This window comes from Bos indicus, chromosome 1, assembly GCF_029378745.1.
Source record: "Bos indicus isolate NIAB-ARS_2022 breed Sahiwal x Tharparkar chromosome 1, NIAB-ARS_B.indTharparkar_mat_pri_1.0, whole genome shotgun sequence".
In the NCBI taxonomy this organism is placed as follows: domain Eukaryota; kingdom Metazoa; phylum Chordata; class Mammalia; order Artiodactyla; family Bovidae; genus Bos; species Bos indicus.
This window is the reverse complement of record NC_091760.1, coordinates 126,961,262-126,979,785: the sequence shown is the minus strand read 5'-3', so window position 1 is coordinate 126,979,785 and position 18,524 is coordinate 126,961,262. Positions and strand designations below refer to the sequence as shown.

Below are 18,524 nucleotides of genomic sequence, written 5' to 3'. Positions count from 1 at the left end.
CTAATCCCCAAAGTAAGTCAAATAGTTTAGTGAGACATATCAACAAACTGCAATGCAGAGTTTAATTTAATCCCGATTCACACAAAATAAAACATTTATGAATCAATCAGGGAAATGAAAATACTGAATGGTTTTCATATATATTAAAGTGATTTATTAATATTGTTTTATATGGGATAATGACACTGGAGCTATTTTATTATTTTTAATATTCTCAATCATGATTTATAGATTAAATAATATAATGTCATATACTTCAAGAATCCAGAGGAGGAGGAAGGATACAGATGATTAGGAAAAGGAGCTGAAAGTAATCGAAGGAGGAAGGACACAAAGATGTTCATTACGCTCGCTCTTCTATTTTTGTTTATACTTGCAAATTTCTGTAATAAAAAGTTAAAAAACGTCTAGCAGGGACTTCCCTTGGTGGTCCAATGGTTAAGAATCCACCTGCCAATGCAGGGGACATGAGCTCAATCCCTAGTCCAGGAAGTTCTCACACTGCTGTGGAGCAACTGAGCCCTTGAGCCACAACTACTAAGCCCATGCTCTAAAATGAGAAGCCACTGCAAAGAGAACCCTGCACAATGCAATGAAAAATAGCCCCCACTCACTGCAACTAGAGAAAGCCCGCGTGCAGCAATGGAGACTCTGTGCAGCAGCAACAACAACAACAACAACAAAGTCTAGCAAACTTTGGTTACGGAGTTATCAGATCAGGTGGTATTAAAAATCCCGTATTAAGCATGAGGATAAAAAGGGTCCTCTACCCAGAACTCAGCAGAGAATTCACAGCACTAGGGTCAGTCAGGTGTGAACACTAACTATATGCACCTGTTGATCATAAACAATGGCAAAAGAACACCTTTTCCAAATGTTTTTAACTTTGGTAACAGCAGAAGTAGCAATTATTATCATGTCTCTAATATTTCTTTCGGAGAAGGCAATGACACCCCACTCCAGTCCTCTTGCCTGGAAAATCCCATGGACGGAGGAGCCTGGTAGGCTGCAGTCCATGGGGTCGCTAAGAGTCGGACACGACTGAGCGACTTCCCTTTAACTTTTCACTTTCATGCGTTGGAGAAGGAAATGGCAACCCACTCCAGTGTTCTTGCCTGGAGAATCCCAGCCTGGTGAGCTGCCGTCTATGGGCTCGCACAGAGTCGGACACGACTGAAGCAACTTAGCAGCAGCAATATTTCTTTCCACAACTAGAAATCTGCTAATATTAAGACTAAGTTTCCTAAATAGGTATTTATCATAATGGCATCAGTTCAGTTCAGTCCTGATGAACTCTCACGCTCAGTCGTGTCTGACTCTTTGCGAACCCATGAATTCAGCACGCCAGCAGCAGCAGCAGCAGCAGGCCTCCCTGTCCATCACCAACTCCTGGAGTTCACTCAAACTCACGTCCATCGAGTCGGTGATGCCATCCAGTCATCTCATCCTCTGTCGTCCCTGTTCCTCCTGCCCCCAATCCCTCCCAGCATCAGAGTCTTTTCTAATGAGTCAACTCTTCGCATGAGGCATTAAGACTACAATAACAATAAGCATTTTACCTACCAAGTCAGCATCTAAGCCATAAAGACAGTGCCTGGTGTTTGGATCATGATCTGGCTTTGCCTTCTCGGATCTGATAAACTCCATGATTTTATGCTCTCCTTCTCCAGGAGTCTAGATATAATGTTAAAAAAAAAATGTAGTAATATGCTACATTTCTCAAGATTCAGCTAAAAAACTATTTAAATAAGAAAAGATAATAACCTCATGGCCTGAGAAGTAGATGGTAACTCCTTGCCACGATTTGTCTGTAGAAATTTTCATATTTACAAAGTACTTCAGATGTTCGTGTAACCTGGCCATGAATTCAGTCCCTTTAAATAAAAGGATTTTAGAAATTTAATCTGAGTAGGAAATAAAAACAGAGTTATCAGTGACAGCATGAAACTGGATATGGGTGTGGAGGTTGAAAGCTCTCTGGCTTATCTTGAAAAGCAAATCATGTTGCAGCTTTCCCGAGCAAAGATCACAGCTATTTCCAATTTCACTAGTCAGCCCTAAATGAAGTTAATGTCAGATACAGAAAGTCAAAGAATTTTACTACTTCCTTGGGAGTATACTTCAAATATTTTCACACAAGGGCAGAGTTTCAACTCTCTAACAAACTTAAATCTTCTCTGCTGGATTCTAAAAAGTTTTTGTTTTCTTTTTGTAAGACATGCAGCCTCAATAAGATTGCCAATAACCACAACAACTGTTATTATTACTACTTTTAACTCAAAAAAATTACTATTAATCTGGAAACAGAGTATACAATGATTATGTTTTAGGAAAAGCCTAGATGATCAACAGTCAAGGCAACATAGTCTTAAACCATATAATGATACAACTGCTTGTTAAACTGAGCACTGTCATTAGGGCACTTAATGAAAGCAAAAACTACCACAGTAAAGAATTAATGAGAAGATACAATTTTAAGACTTTTCTTCAATGTGAAGGGTTATAATGATGTTAGACTCTAGGAAGTGCAGACTATGCTGTTGCGTTTAAAATTAAACTTGTAATACTGATAATTAATTCTTAAAGTCACAGAAGTCTTAACCACCTCTGAGGAGCAGAACAGTAAGCATTCTAGATAGGAAAAATGGCTTTCTTATCCAGAATAAAACAAGCTGGCTATATGAACCTGGGTGAGTCACAACCTCACTGAGTCAGTTTTCATACAAATAAATGTCAAGAGTAGTAGGACTGATCTTGTAAGTTCGGTCTAGGTCAGGAATTTTGTGCATGTGGGAGAATCCTGTCCACAGCTGCTTTTATCAGCATCTGTAAATTCCTACAGTGGGTCTTCATAGGGGCATTTATAACCAAGGTGACCAAACCATCTTATGAAGCGACATAACTGGGAAAATACAACAAATGGAATTCTAAGGACACACACACAAAATAGAGGTTACAAAAGAAAACTAAATTTACATTTTAAATTTCCTAGAATTTTTCTCTCAGTGAATTTACCTGGTGTAATACAGTTGGAATCAAATCTGGCCTCTGCAGGAAGAGTTTCTCCTTTTTCTATTGCCTTTTTAATTTTCTCTTCAGCCTCCTTTGCTGACCTTAAATGTTAAGGGGGAAAAAAAGAATCCTCAACTTTCTGGGGAAAAAAGAGATCTCTACATACAGTAAACTGTCATTTAGAAGCTTTTGTAACTAAAATACTAATTCATCAATTTTAAGTTCAAAACATGTAAGTTTTGAAATGACTACAGTCAATAAAGATGAGCCTTAGAGTTGTTTATTTATTTAAAGAATTAAGTTTTTCAGCTATGGACTATAGAAGCAGAACATTATAATGGTGTAAAACTGACGTAGAATGTTATAAATACTTATTATAAAATAAATCTTTTCTTATCACAAATATACATATTGGTTCTAGAAATAATTTCAAAAGTATAGCATAAACATTCATTATATGCACTACATTTAATAACATCAAACAAGAAGTACATTACTAAAAGGATCTCTAAGAATATTACATAAAAATAATTATAAAATTATAATGTACAACTTTGGATTCCCTCATGAAAATATCTAAAATGAAAGCCTAATAACACTAATGACATCAGTAGCCAAAATGATTTCATTTTTGAGGCAACAGAGTTTACTAGGAAGGACATGATTATTTTAGAGTCTGATAGAAATAGGTTTGAATATCAGCATCCCAATTCCAGTATGGTTTCTCTGGTAACTCGTGTATGGCACACAAATATGCCATATGGCACATAATTTAGTAAGTCCTGCTTTATGTACATTTTCTACAGCCCTGTTACTAGTTCTTGGAGAAGGCAATGGCACCCCACTCCAGTACTCTTGCCTGGAAAATCCCATGGACAGAGGAGCCTGGTAGGCTGCAGTCCATGGGGTCACTGAGGGTCGGACACGACTGAGCAACTTCACTTTCACTTTTCACTTTGGTGCATTGGAGAAGGAAATGGTAACCCACTCCAGTGTTCTTGCTTGGCGAGTCCCAGGGACGAGGGAGCCTGGTGGGCTGCTGTCTATGGGGTCACGCAGAGTCGGACACGACTGAAGCAACTTAGCAGCAGTAGCAGTTACTAGTTCTAACTACTGTGTTCTGTTGAATTCTATTTCTGTGATAAACAAACTCTTCTTTGTATTTAACCTCTCTCTCACCAACCTCTTCAATATAATAAAAACTCTGAAGATAACAACTCATTTGTAATCTCTCCAAATGAATCCATTCTTTCCTCATTTCTCCTCTTTCTTCTTTGAAGAAATGATTATTCAGTGTTACTATGTGATAAGTTCTTGGGCTACAATAAAAAAGAAATGATTCCTCGTCTTAAGAGTTACATGCTAGACAGAGTGCAAGAAAACAGTGAAGAGTCAGTCGCACAGTCGTGTCCAACTCGTTGTGACCCCGTGGACTGTAGCCTGCCAGGCTCCTCTTTCCATGGGATTCTCCAGGCAAGAATATTAGAGTGAGTACCCATTCCCTTCTCCAGGAGATCTTCCCAACCCAGGGATCAAACCCAGGTTTCCTGCATTGCAGGCAGATTCTTTACTATCTGAGCCACCAGGGAAGCCCTAGAGTATAAGAAATAGATAGAAATAAAACATTGTTTAATGTAGCTGCAACACAGAGAATGTCTGGGACAGGAACAAAGTAAAACTACTAGTCTAGGTAGAAGATTATGAAGGCCAGACTGACACAATAGCAGTAAAGATGAAAAGAAGTAAATAGATATGACTCAGATGTGAGGAATGAGGAAGAGGGAGAGGCCCAAATTTCTCTTGGACTTTGGAGTTGAGCAGCTATTTACATGGTGCTTTCACGGAAACAGGAACGTAGAAGGATGGCAAATTTGAGGCAAAGATGAGTTCAATTCTGAATATGTTAAGCCTGAATTGTATCTGTGGTATCCAGAAGGAGTCATTTAGCAGGCATTTGGATATATAGAAGTTCTGGGACGAGATATCCACCAGAAAGATAATTTGGGAGTCAGTACAGTTTCAGTAATTAAAGCCATTGGATAAAATCTCTCAGGACCTAGGACAGAACCTTAAGAAACATCAGTTTTCAAGAAAAAAAAAGCAGGGGAAGAGAAGATAAGGAGATTAAGAAGGTAGAGTCGGGGACTTCCCTGGTGGTCCAGGGGCTAAGACTGAGCTCTCAATGCAGGTGGCCAGGGTTCAGTCCCGGGTCAGGGAACTAAATTCCACACGCCACAACTAAGGCCCAGCACAACCAAATAAACACACTTTTTTTTTTTTTAAGGTAGTGTTGGAGGCAATTCCCTGGTGGTCCAGTGGTTAGGGCTCGGTGCTTCCATTCCTGGGGCCCAGGCTGGACTCCTGGTCAAAGACAGTAGTTACCTGAAGGTTATGGGAAGGAAGTTCAAGAGAGAAATAAGGGTCAATACTGCTAAATACAAGAGATAAATGAAGTAATATAAAGACAGAATTATTCTTTAGATTTAGTCTCTTTAAGAAATTTGTTTGTAATTTTGTAAGGAAGTTTCAGTGACATGAGGGTGATGAAAGATAGGAGCAGATTTAAAAATGAGTAAGAGATGTGTAGAGATTATGATCAGAGAGTATGAATAAAGGAAAAAAGGCACTATGGAGAATGAGAAAGGGCTAACTGGGGGACTTTGGGGAAACATGGAGCACGGGATGCTACAAAGTATCGAGTAAGTGCCTGTGGTGGTTATGGTGAATTGGCCCTGAACATCCACTCCTTTCTTCTAGTTCATCTTCTGAGGTTGGAAAGCTATAAAAAATTAAACTCTCAGGCTTCCTTCAGCTAGGCCTCTGGATGTGACTTAGATTTTGTCAGATGTTTCCACAAAACATTTGGAAGGGAGAAGTTTGGTGACGTGTACATAACAGTTGTGGCACTGGGCTTGTAGGCAGGGGTGTGTTTACCAATCAGTTCAGTTCAGTTCACTCACTCAGTCGTGTCTGACTCTTTGTGACCCCATGAATCGCAGCACACCAGGCCTCCCTGTCCATCACCAACTCCAGGAGTTCACCCAGACTCATATCCATCGAGTCAGTGATGCCATCCAGCCATCTCATCCTCTGTCGTCCCCTTCTCCTGCCCCCAATCCCTCCCAGCATCAGAGTCTTTTCCAATGAGTCAATTCTTCGCATGAGGTGGCCAAAGGACTGGAGTTTCAGCTTTAGCATCATTCCTTCCAAAGAAATCCCAGGGCTGATCTCCTTCAGAATGGACTGGTTGGATCTCCTTGTAGTCCAAGGGACTCTCAAGAGTCTTCTCCAACACCACAGTTCAAAAGCATCAATTCTTCGGCGCTCAGCTTTCTTCACAGTCCAACTCTCACATCCATACATGACCACTGGAAAAACCATAGCCTTGACTAGACGGACCTTTGTTGGCAAAGGAATGTCTCTGCTTTTCAATATGCTATCTAGGTTGGTCATAACTTTCCTTCCAAGGAGTAAGTGTCTTTTAATTTCATGGCTGCAGTCACCATCTGCAGTGATTTTGGAGCCCAAAAAAACAATAGTAGAAGAGATTTCAATATTTAGCAGCTTTATAAGTGCTGAGAAGCAAGGTCCAGGGCATTTTATTTTTCCCAGTATGGATATGGCAGGTATATTGGGGCCTTGGAGCTAACAGATAAATTTATGGCTTCTTCATTGTTGAATTATAACTGAATTGACCCCTTCATGGATCACAGCCTTGTCATGGTAAAGGGGGTTACATAACTTGATGAAGCTATGAACCATGCTATGCAGGCCACACAAGATGGACGGGTCATAGCAAAGAGTTCTGACAAAATGTGGTACATTGGAGGAGGAAACAGCAACCCACTTCAGTATTCTTGCCTAGAGAACCTCATGAATAGCATGAAAAGGCACAGATATGACACTGGAACAGGAGTGCCCCAGGTTGGAAGGTGTTCAATATGCTACTGGGGATGGGTGGAGGGCAATTACAAGTCACTCGAGAAAGAATGAAGCAGCTGGGCCAAAGTGGAAATGACACTCAATTGTGGGTGTGTTTGGTGGTGAAAGTAAAGCTGATGCTGTAAAAAACAATACAACGTTGGAACTTGGAATGTTAGGTCCATGAATCTAGGTAAATTGGATATGAGTAAGGAGATGGCAAGACTGAATATCAACATCTTAGGAATCAGTGAACTAAAATGGACAGGAACGGGCAAATTTAATTTAGATGATCACTATATCTACTATCGTGGGCAAGAAGTCTTTTGCCTTTCACAATGATTTTATAAGTACCCAATTCTCTTATTATATCCCTTTCTGCTTAGAACGAACTTCTATTACCTGCAACTGAACACTGACTGACACAATGGGCTCATATAATCCTTCTTCAACACTAGATTTTCTAGCCCAGCAGCTCCCCCGAATTAGTTTAACAATTATCAGGAGAATCTGGTAAAAAAAAAAAAACAGTTTCTAGGGCACAGTTTTTGGAGATTCAGATTAAAGTAAGTCTTGGGTGGTACTTGAGAATCTAAATTTGAGTAAGAGATGGCCCCTGTCTTCAAGGATTTCATTGTTCCAATATCTTCAGTGTCTTTTCTCTTTTGATATTTAACTCTCTATAGTTCACCATCCTCTTCCCATTCTCAGGCCTAAACTCCTCCAAAGTACTCTCCCAACCTTCCTTGATCTTTTCCACATTTGATTCAACAGTGGCCTTTCTACTCCTTTACCAACGATTGTGATAAAAGGAAAGGATCTATTATGCTAATGACCTATCAAACTCACTAGACTCAGGGTTTCTTTCCTGCACTTCCAACAACCCTCTAAACTTTACTTCTGCTACTCAAAACAAGGACACAGCATGCTTGCATTGTTATTTAGAAATAACCCACAGGTACAGGATTTTTACTTTAGCATAGTCTTTCTGTGTACAATCCTTTTCCAACCTTTTACTTCTCTTACTCCGCAAGTCATCCAAAGGGCTAAGAATATCTCAAGTGTCCTAACTCAGCTCTCTTCTACTCCACAATCACCTTCCAGTTTCATTTGCCTTTCTATCCAGGGAGGACCCATATTCAAGCAAAGTCAGAATCAAGCCCAGAGTCAAATTAAACGTCAGCAACATTCTCATTAGCACAATCAATCATTCACTATGCAGTTCCATAGCTCAGGATGAAATACTATAGGAACTTTACTATGACTATTTCCGAATTACTAAGTTTTGAGAAGTCTGAAAAATTTGTGACAGAGAACAGAATAACTTTATCTAACCCAACATATACCCTTAGAAACAACATGCCATTTGAATAATTAATTTGTTTACTTGGTAAAATGTGACATTGTAAGTGTGAGATATTCCATTTCTGCAGGGGATTTAAGCAGAAAAGAAACATGAAAAGGAGATGCACTGTGTTAAGCCAAGCCAATTATCTTTAAAATATTACATTTTATTAATCTAAGTGGCATTCTAAAACAAATCATAAATGTTTTACCTAAAACGCCTCCCACGCTGTTGGTTCATCTTTGCTCGAGGAGCCACACCATCAACAGCCATGAAGAATACTTTCCTGGGCTTAATAATGCGGAACAACACCTCCAAGTAGTGAAAAATATCAGTGAAGATTTTATCATCTGAAATTCTGAAGTGAACATCATCATCATTAGGATGGGAACACTGATGTATAATTCCATTCATATCCAGGTATAAGTTATCAAATTCAGGAATCTAAAAAACAAAAAAATGATCAAGACCATTATTATAATCAATCACATATACATAAGCATCTGATAAAAAGCAGGATATAGGGACTTATTCTGATTATATAAAAACTCAGTAAACACAGTTGAATAAATAAACAAACAGGAGGAATAAGGAAGATAAAGACATATTATATGGTTACACTATGCACCAAAAGCTTGATCACATTTACTGCCAGGAAATTATTTACTTATTTAAAATATGATAACCTGAGAATACATCAAATAAAGTACTTGATTGATCTGGTACCCAAAATATTAGTCTCCTTTCTTCTGTTTGAGATTAATTTCTAAAAGCCTCTATTTTCTCTATAAATGGGTAACATGATACACATTTTTATCAAATGGCTCTATGCACATGGTCATTAAAAGGTTTTACAAGTCATTTAAAGCCTTATTGAATATTTGGTTTCACTGAAGTGTGTGTGTGTGTGTGTGTGTGCACACGCTCAGTTGCTTCAGCTGTGTCCAACTCTTTGCAACCTCATGGACTGTGGCCCACCAGGATTCTCTGTTCATAGAATTTTCCAGGGGAGATTGACGGAGTGGGTTGCTATGCCTTCCTCCAGGGAATCTTCCCAACCCAGGGACTGAACCTGCATCTCTATGTCTCCTGCACTGGCATGCAGGTTCTTTACCACTAGCACCACCTGGAAAGCTTTCACTGAAAACAGAATCATTAGTTACATTAATTTAAAAAGCTTAGATTATGCCAAGAAATTTAGGAAATTTTGAAAACTGATTTTTCATACATGGACTAAATAATTTCTAAATTTTGGCTAAGAGGCATATGATTTTACAGAAAGGTTTTCATGGTTCTGATTCTGATCTACTTTTCCTCCATTTACATATTTATGAGCAAGGGTTCTCTCATGGCTCAGACTCAGGTAAATAATATGCCTATAATGCAGGAGACCCAGCTTCCTTCCCTGGGTTGGGAAGATCCCCAGAAGGGAATGGCAACCACTCCAGTATTCTTGCCTGCAGAATTCCATGGACAGAGAAGCCCGGCCGGCTATAGTCTGCTGCTGCTAAGTCACTTCAGTCATGTCCAACTCTGGCAACCTCAGAGACGGCAGCCCACCAGGCTCCTCCATCCCTGGGATTCTCCAGTCAAGAACACTGGAGTGGGTTGCCATTTCCTTCTCCAGTGCATGAAAGTGAAAAGTGAAAGTGAAGTCCCTCAGTCGTGTCCGACTCCTAGTAACCCCATGGACTGCAGCCCACCAGGCTCCTCCATCCATGAGATTTTCCAGGCAAGAGTACTGGAGTGGGTTGCCATAGTCTATGGGGTCACAAAAAGTTGGACACAACTGAGCAATTAACACTTCACTTCAAGGCGAATGGTCTGAAACAATATACAACACAAAAAACTGAAACAGGCACAACTTAATATCTAGAAAAATAAAGGAACGTGAGAGGAGTCTGCCTTATATGCCAACGAAAGAAAGGCATTTTGAATTTTGAAATATAAAAACATTATGGGCTTTCTTAAACTTAAAACTATTTCTGAAACAATTATTCAAATTTTACCATAGGCATAGGTAACAACGGGGCTTCCCTGGTAGCTCAACTGGTAAAGAATCCACCTGGCAATGCGGGAGACCTGGGTTCAATATCTGGGTTAGGAAGATCCTCTGGAGAAGGGAAAGGATACCCACTCCAGTATTCTGACCTGGAGAATTCCATGGACTGTATAGTGCATGGGATCGCAAAGAGTTAGACACTACTGAGCGACTTTCACTTTCACTTCACTTCAGTCAGTTCAGTTCAGTCACTCAGTCGTGTCTGACTCTTTGCGACCCCATGAATCGCAGCACGCCAGGCCTCCCTGTCCATCACCAACTCCCGGAGTTCACTCAGACTCACGTCCATCAAGTCAGTGATGCTATCCAGCCATCTCATCCTCTGTCGTCCCCTTCTCCTCCTGCCCCCAATCCCTCCCAGCATCAGAGTCTTTTCCAATGAGTCAACTCTTTGCATGAGATGCCCAAAGTACTGGAGTTTCAGCTTTAGCATCATTCCTTCTAAAGAAATCTTGTTCAGAATGGAGTGGTTGGATCTCCTTGTAGTCCAAGGGACTCTCAAGAGTCTTCTCCAACACCACAATTGAAAAGCATCAATTCTTTGGCGCTCAGTTTTCTGTAGAGTCCAACTCTCACATCCATACATGACCACTGGAAAAACCATAGCCTTGACTAGACGGGCTTTTGTTGGCAAAGTAATGTCTCTGCTTTTGAATATGCCATCTAGGTTGGTCATAACTTTCCTTCCAAGGAGTAAGCGTCTTTTAATCTCATGGCTGCAATCACCATCTGCAGTGATTTTGGAGCCCAGAAAAATAAAGTCTGACACTGTTTCCACTGTTTCCCCATCTATTTCCCATGAAGTGATGGGACCAGATGCCATGATCTTTGTTTTCTGAATGTTGAGCTTTAAGCCAACTTTTTCACTCTCCTCTTCACTTCCATCAAGAGGCTTTTAAGTTCCTCTTCACTTTCTGCCATAAGGGTGGTGTCATCTGCATATCTAAGGTTATTGATATTTCTCCCAGCAATCTTGATTCCAGCTTGTGTTTCTTCCAGTCCAGCGTTTCTCATGATGTACTCTGCATATAAGTTAAATAAGCAGGGTGACAACATACAGCCTTGATGTACTCCTTTTCCTATTTGGAACCAGTCTGTTGTTCCACGTCCAGTTCTAACTGTTGCTTCCAGACCTGCATACAGATTTCTAAAGAGGCAGATCAGGTGGTCTGGTATCCCATCTCTTTCAGAATTTTCCACAGTTTATTGTGATCCACACTGTCAAAGGTTTTGGCATAGTCAATAAAGCAGAAATAGATGTTTTTCTGGAACTCTCTTGCTTTTTCCATGATCCAGAGCATGTTGGCAATTTGATCTCTGGTTCCTCTGCCTTTCCTAAAACCAGCTTGAACATCAGGAAGTTCACGGTTCACGTATTGCTGAAGCCTGGCTCGGAAAATTTTGAGCATTACTTTATTAGCGTGTGAGATGAGTGCAATTGTGCGGTAGTTTGAGCATTCTTTGTCACTGCCTTTCTTCGGGATTGGAATGAAAACTGACCTTTTCCAGTCCTGTGGCCACTGCTGAGTTTCCAAATTTGTTGGCATGTACTTTCACAGCACCTCTTTTAGGATTTGGAATAGCTCAACTGGAATTCCATCACCTCCACTAGCTTTGTTCGTAATGATGCTTCCTAAGGCCCACTTGACTTCACATTCCAGGATGTCTGGCTCTAGGTAAGTGATCACACCATCGTGATTATCTGGGTCGTGAAGATCTTTTTTGTACAGTTCTTCTGTGTATTCTTGCCACCTCTTCTTAACATCTTCTGCTTCTGTTAGGTCCATACCATTTCTGTCCTTTATCGAGCCCATCTTTGCATGAAATGTTCCCTTGGCATCTCTAATTTCCTTGAAGAGATCTCTAGTCTTTCCCATTCTATTGTTTTCCTCTACTTCTTTGCACTGATCATTGAGGAAAGCTTTCTTATCTCTCCTTTCTATTCTTTGGAACTCTGCATTCAAATGGTATATCTTTCCCTTTCTCCTTTGTTTTTTGCTTCTTTTCACAGCTGTTTGTAAGGCCTCCTCAGAGAGCCATTTTGCTTTTTTGCATTTCTTTTTCTTTCTTCTGTAGAACGTCACTAACCTCCTTCAATAGTAAGGAGTGGTGGGTGGCGGCCGCATGACGCTGGAGCAGTGAGCAGCCAAGAGGAGATACGCGACGTCTAAGGTCAGGACCGGGGGCCGTGAGGAGATACCCCACGTCCAGGGTCAGAGAAACCCCAGTAAGATGGTAGTCACTGGGTGAAGACATCAGATGGCAGACAGACAGAAACCACAATCACAGAAAACTAACCAATCCAATCACATGAACCACACCCTTGTCTAACTCAATGAAACTATGAGCCATGCCGCATAGGGCCACCCAAGACAGATGGGTCATGGTGGAGAGTTCTGACAAAATGTGGTCCCCTGGAGAAAGGAATGGCAAACCACTTCCGTATTCTTGCCTCGAGAACCCCATGAACAGCATGAAAAAGCAAAAAGATAGGACACTGAAAAATGAACTCCCTAGGTCGGTAGGTGCCCAACATGCTACTGGAGATCATCAGAGAAATAACTCCAGAAAGAAAGAAGAGACGGAGCCAAAGCAAAAACAACACCCAGTTGTGAATGTGACTGGTGATGGAAGCAAGGTCTGATGTTGTAAAGAGCAATATTGCATGGGAACCTGGAATGTTAGGTCCATGAATCAAGGCAAATTAGAAGTGGTCAAACAGGAGATGGCAAGAGTGAATGTCAACATTTTAGGAATCAGTGAACTAAAATGGACTGGAATGGGTGAATTTAACTCATATGACCATCATATCTATTACTATGGGCAAGAATCCCTTAGAAGAAATGGAGTAGCCCTCATAGTCAACAAAAGAGTCTGAAATGCAGTACTTGGATGCAATCTCAAAAACGACAGAATGATCTCTGTTCGTTTCCAAGGCAAACCATTCCACACCATGGTAATCCAAGTCTATGTCCCGACCAGTAATGCTGAAGAAGCTGAAGTTGAACGGTTCTATGAAGACCTACAAGACCTTTTAGAACTAACACCCAAAAAAGATGTCCTTTTCATTATAGGGGACTGGAATGCAAAAGCAGGAAGTCAAGAAACACCTGGAGTAACAGGCACAGTTGGTCTTGGAGTACAGAATGAAGCAGTGCAAACACTCATAGAGTTCTGCCAAGAGAACGCACTGGTTATAACAAATATCCTCTCCAAGAATGTAAGAGATGACTCTACACATGGACATCACCAGATGGTCAATACCGAAATCAGACTGATTATATTCTTTGCAGCCAAAGATGAGAAGCTCTATATAGTCAGCAAAAACAAGACCAGGAGCTGACTGTGGCTGAGATCATGAACTCCTTGTTGCCAAATTCAGACTTAAATTGAAGAAAGTAGGGAAAACCACTAGACCATTCAGGTATGACCTAAATCAAATCCCTTACTATGATACAGTGGAAATGGGAAATAGATTTAAGGGACTAGATCTGATGAAGTGCCTGATGAACTATACTTGATCAGCTTATACTTAAAAGTGAGTACTGTATCCTTATGTTACTCCATAAAGCACTACTGTGAAAAATTTTGATGGGAACCTAATTTCCTTTCCCTTAAAAGTCATATGTTTCTTTTTTCTAGGTGACAAAGCTTTTTTCTCTTTTTCTTTTTAAAGTCCATGAATTTTACTAGAACATATTTTGATGTTGTAAATATTCTTGGGTACATGGTATATTCTTTCAACATGGTTTCAATTTGTTTTATAACTTCAAAGTTTTCTTTAATTATAGTTTTCATATTTTTCTATTATTTTGCTTTGATTTCCTTTTTCAATAATGCCTATTATTTGTGTTGATTATCATTACTTTCACTTGAATCTTTTTTCTCTTAAAATTTTATTTTCACCTTCTTTTTTCTTATGGTTAATTTGCTTTTGCCTTGCTACTAGGCTTCATTTCTGACATGATTTTGTCATTTACATCTAATTTTCTCTAGGTTCTGTCACCTATTCCTGAATTTTTGTAACTGATTATATGTTGTTTTTCATGCCTTATATCATTTTCTTAGTGCCTCTTTAGCTTATTCTGAAATAGGTTATAATTTTGATCTGTTTTGTGTGCATGTCTTTATTGCAAGCTTTTACTGTGTGTGTGTGTGTGCGCTAAGTTGCTTCAGTCATCTCTGACTCTTAGCGACCCTATTGACAGTAGCCCTCCAGGCTCCTTTGTCCATGGGGTTCTCCAGGTAAGAATACTGAAGTGGGTTGTCATGCCCACCTCCATGGGATTTTCCCAACCCAGGGATCGAACCTGGTCTCTAATGTCTCCACTGGCAGACAGGTTCTTCATCACTAGGGCCACCAGGGTTATTGTCTGTACAAATGTTATTTTGTTCCCCTTTCCCCCATAACTTTGCATACTATACACCCTTGACATTTTTCTATTGTTTATTTTTATGTAAATTTAATTTTTCCTGAACTTTTGGAAGAACAATGCATTTAGGAAAACTTTAAAGCTTCCTCTTCTGCTACTTTGGGATAGTATTAGAAATATGGTGGTTTGCTTGGTTTGTTTTCTAAGATTTCTTGACTCTGTAATTCTTCCCCACTTTTATCTTCACTTTCTTCTCTTATCTGTCTTGTCCCTTTCCTGATAAAATTTTATTTCACTCCTGGCAGTTTTTCTTTAGGGTAGGCTGTGCCTTAGAATAGTGCCTTGGCAAGTCAGTTTTGAAGGTTCACAGGAGTTAGTCGGCTCTTGCCATTTAAAACCCTTCAGTTACAGCTACTGCTACTAATAGGCTTGGAGAGTCTTAGTAAATATCCTGAAGTTCTGTTCTCAGGTTCATCAGATGCTACCCCATTTTTTTCTTCTTCCTCTTGCAGAGATGCCAGTATCAACAGGGTCTAGAGGTTACTGGTAGTCTGTCTCCACCTATTTTATCCTGGAATTCTTGGGAATACCCTGTCACACGGTTTTCTTGCAATTGTTTTATCAGTTTAAATTTTGCAATCTAGTATCTGTTTGTTTTTAAATACGATTTCAGAGAAACCAAAAACTATGCCCTGTCATTACTACCATCATTTTACTAGAACTCACTCCTCCATCCAATCCCTTCCCCCAACTAGCTTTTGAACTACTGTGACTTACTTAGCACTACCATGTTTTAAGTACTGCTTGGGAGAGTAGCTGGTGATTGCTTTTGGAAAGACACCACTTTGATGATCACAGTTTTAAACCTATTATTAGTGTTCATGTCATAAAATTGCCTGAGAGCCATTATTTTTGTTCAGCAACAAAATTTCTCAAGATGGAGAAAATCCAAGATCCTTACATCAAACCAAATTCTTTGCCAAAGAGTAGGGAGGTAAGACAATACTGAACAGATTGTGTATTATCAAGTTAGTCTGAATGTCTTAATTTAGAGAGAAAGTGACTGATACATGGCAGGTACTCAAATGTTTGTTGCACGAAGGATCCAGGAAAAATCTAAGTTAGTTGTCACTATTTTCATCCTCTTCTCTGAAAGAAATGTTTTCCTGTCTAACTCAAACTACATTTCAGATAAATTAAAGACAAACTACCATTCTGCAAGTTTTGGTAAGCTTTTCCTCATATACCAAATCTGATAGGAATCCGACAACAAAGAATACCTCCAGGAAGTTTAACCCTACCTTCCCACTATTAGTATTTTTTACAAAGAATAAACCATAATTTAAGAGACAGCATGATCGTGTTCACTGGATTATTTCCCCTCATATTAAACAATGCTATCATCACAACTAAGTCAATAAGCTATACAAATTCAAAAAATTTTTCCCCTGTAAAATATAAAATGGACAAGAGATCTACCAAAACCATTAAATAAACACAAGCAACAAACACTAGCCCCAAATTCTAGTTTATCTAATATATTGCTGTCGTTCAGTTGCTAAGTCGTGTCGGAATCTTTGCCCGTCTACTGCAGCACGCCAGGCTTTCCTGTCCTTCACCATCTCCCGGAGTTTGCTGGCTATTTTTTTGCCACAGTTCCAATACATGAACTACATTTTTGAAGCGTGCACATAAACTCTTTGCTGGGGTCATTATATACCGAATATGACGATTACAAGTATTAGTGCTCTTACAGTCTGCTCCTCTCTCCGTTCTCCCCCCTGCTCCTCTCCCTCTCTCCCCTTCTCTTTCTCTCTCACACACACACACACACACACACACACGCACATACACGCACAATGAAGCCTTCAAATAAGTGCCCTGGTCCGTCCAAATATATTTTTATTTCTTTCGGAACGGAGGATTGGTACGGTTCTTGGGGTAATAGAAAAAATGTACAGAAAGGCATCATAAATATGAACCATCAGCCACGTCAGAAAGTCTAGGCGTTGGGGGTGGGGCGGGATGCAGCCCGAGATAAGGGAAAGTAAACAGGGGTATCCAACGGCTGAGGCCGTTAGTAATGTTCGTGGGTGGGTCGGCTGGCTCTGGGTGAGGACCCGGGGGAGGCCCTAGGAGAACATCCACTCCGCTTCGAAACCTCTAGAAAGAAAAACGAAACCTGCAACTTCCTGGGAAGGAAGGGGAAGCACTCCCGAGAGCGTTGCTCCCCCGAACTTGATGTCGGAGTCACGCAGGCCCTGCCCCGGCAGCAGCTGTCAGAACCGCCGCATCCCCGCGGCTCTGCCCACAGGAGGGCGACCTGCGCGTTCGCTCCCACTCAGATCACCAGGGTGTCCTCAAATGTCCTGCTCCCCTCCCTTCGCCGCTCAGCCAGCTGACGACGAGCAGCAGGAGGCGGCTGGGAGCCCAGGTGCTAGGGTGGAGAGGGCCGCCGAGCCCCAGGCCCTCCGCCTTCTCAGCCGCTGCCCCCGTGCTCACCCACCTGATGCTCCTTCACCACTTCGCTGAGGCAGGGATATCGCTCCGAGATCCATCGGTAAAACTTGGGGACTCCCATTTCGGCCGTCAATATTAACTCCAGTCAGGGCCAAACGGAAACCAAACGCCCCGCCGGGGCCTACGCAGCCGCCTCCAGCCGTCGCTCCGCGGATGACAACACACCGCCCGCCCGACCATAGAGACCGGCCGCCAGGCCTAGAGCGGCCGGCTCCGAGGCCGCATCCCCGGGGCGGGGCTCTAGTCCCGGCCGAAAGGCCCGCCGCCGAGCTTCCTGGTGGGTTACACGGAAGAAACCCAAGGCGCGTTTCGATGTGCGTGTGAAATTCAATTCTGAAAATGTCAGTTGATGGAGCGGTTCTCTATCAGTGGATTTGTAAGTGGTGTGGAAACCCCATGAGACGACTGTAAGAATCCTGGCTCTTTCTGTCTCCTGGGATTACAAATCTCAGTGGTTTTCAACACGAATTTGTAAAGGTCTGATGATTTATTTGGTTTACTTTGTGAGCGTTAATTTTTCGAGGTTATGACGGTTTCTTTTCAAAACTTTCTTCTTCCAAATTACTTGCTTAAAATAATTTCCCAACACCCCTCCATCCAACTTACTCTACAACTGTTTACATTATGACTTTCCTTGAATAGGAAAGTACATGTTTAGTTTTCACATTTATACTTCTTGGGTTACCCCCATCACACTTAAACTGTACAAAAGGCAGAATTCTGTAAGGTGAACTTAAGTGAAATTACCATTTATTTGCATATAATCTCATTGCTTTGTAATTACTATGAATTATTTTAAATCTTCTGTAATAAAACATACCCCCAAATTTATTATTAAAATTGTTTAGGTTTTAAAACCTCATGAAATGTTACGTACTGCTTTTCCCCCAAACTACAGGATTCTGCATTCTGGTGCACTTTTAGTATGGTAGCATCTTTAGAAATTACAGAATGTTTATACAGTTTTCATATTCATGCTAATTGGCTAACTTTTCTCTCCCTATCATATTTTCAACCATACCAAAAAAAGGGAGTTTTACTAAATGAAGTTAATAATGTGCTGTGTATGTTTTACATCTCTCTTACTAGACAATTCCCAGATGGCAGGGCAACTATTGTTAGCTTTGTGCACAAATATAGCACAGTGTTAACATAAAGAGTATTTATTCAATATAATTTTTTGTTCAAATGAATCCTTATGCTAGCACTTATAATCAGTGAAAATTGTGAAATGAAATTAGGCTGGCTTGTTTTTTGCAAATATCTTTTTAGAGCATAAAAACATAAAATA

The 18,524-nt window shown here is 40.6% G+C and overlaps 1 protein-coding gene across 5 annotated transcripts in view; it reads right to left on the bottom strand.

The window, feature by feature from the left end:
* The window catches only part of XRN1 (5'-3' exoribonuclease 1), a 113,274-nt gene extending 94,853 nt beyond the window's left edge, over positions 1-18,421 (bottom strand). For 4 of the 5 annotated variants that reach the window (XM_019961410.2, XM_019961419.2, XM_019961426.2 and 1 more), the window contains exons 1-5: positions 17,220-18,421; positions 8,490-8,722; positions 3,016-3,113; positions 1,765-1,874; positions 1,564-1,674 (exon numbers count right to left, since the gene is read on the bottom strand). In XM_019961410.2, the coding sequence (XP_019816969.2) occupies positions 1,564-1,674; positions 1,765-1,874; positions 3,016-3,113; positions 8,490-8,722; positions 17,220-17,294 (627 nt within the window). In that variant the 5' untranslated portion in view covers positions 17,295-18,421. Of the gene's footprint in view, positions 1-1,563; positions 1,675-1,764; positions 1,875-3,015; positions 3,114-8,489; positions 8,723-17,219 lie in introns of those variants that run through there. The other variant, XM_070793735.1, reaches the window with a different exon arrangement.
* Positions 18,422-18,524: the final 103 nt, after the last annotated feature.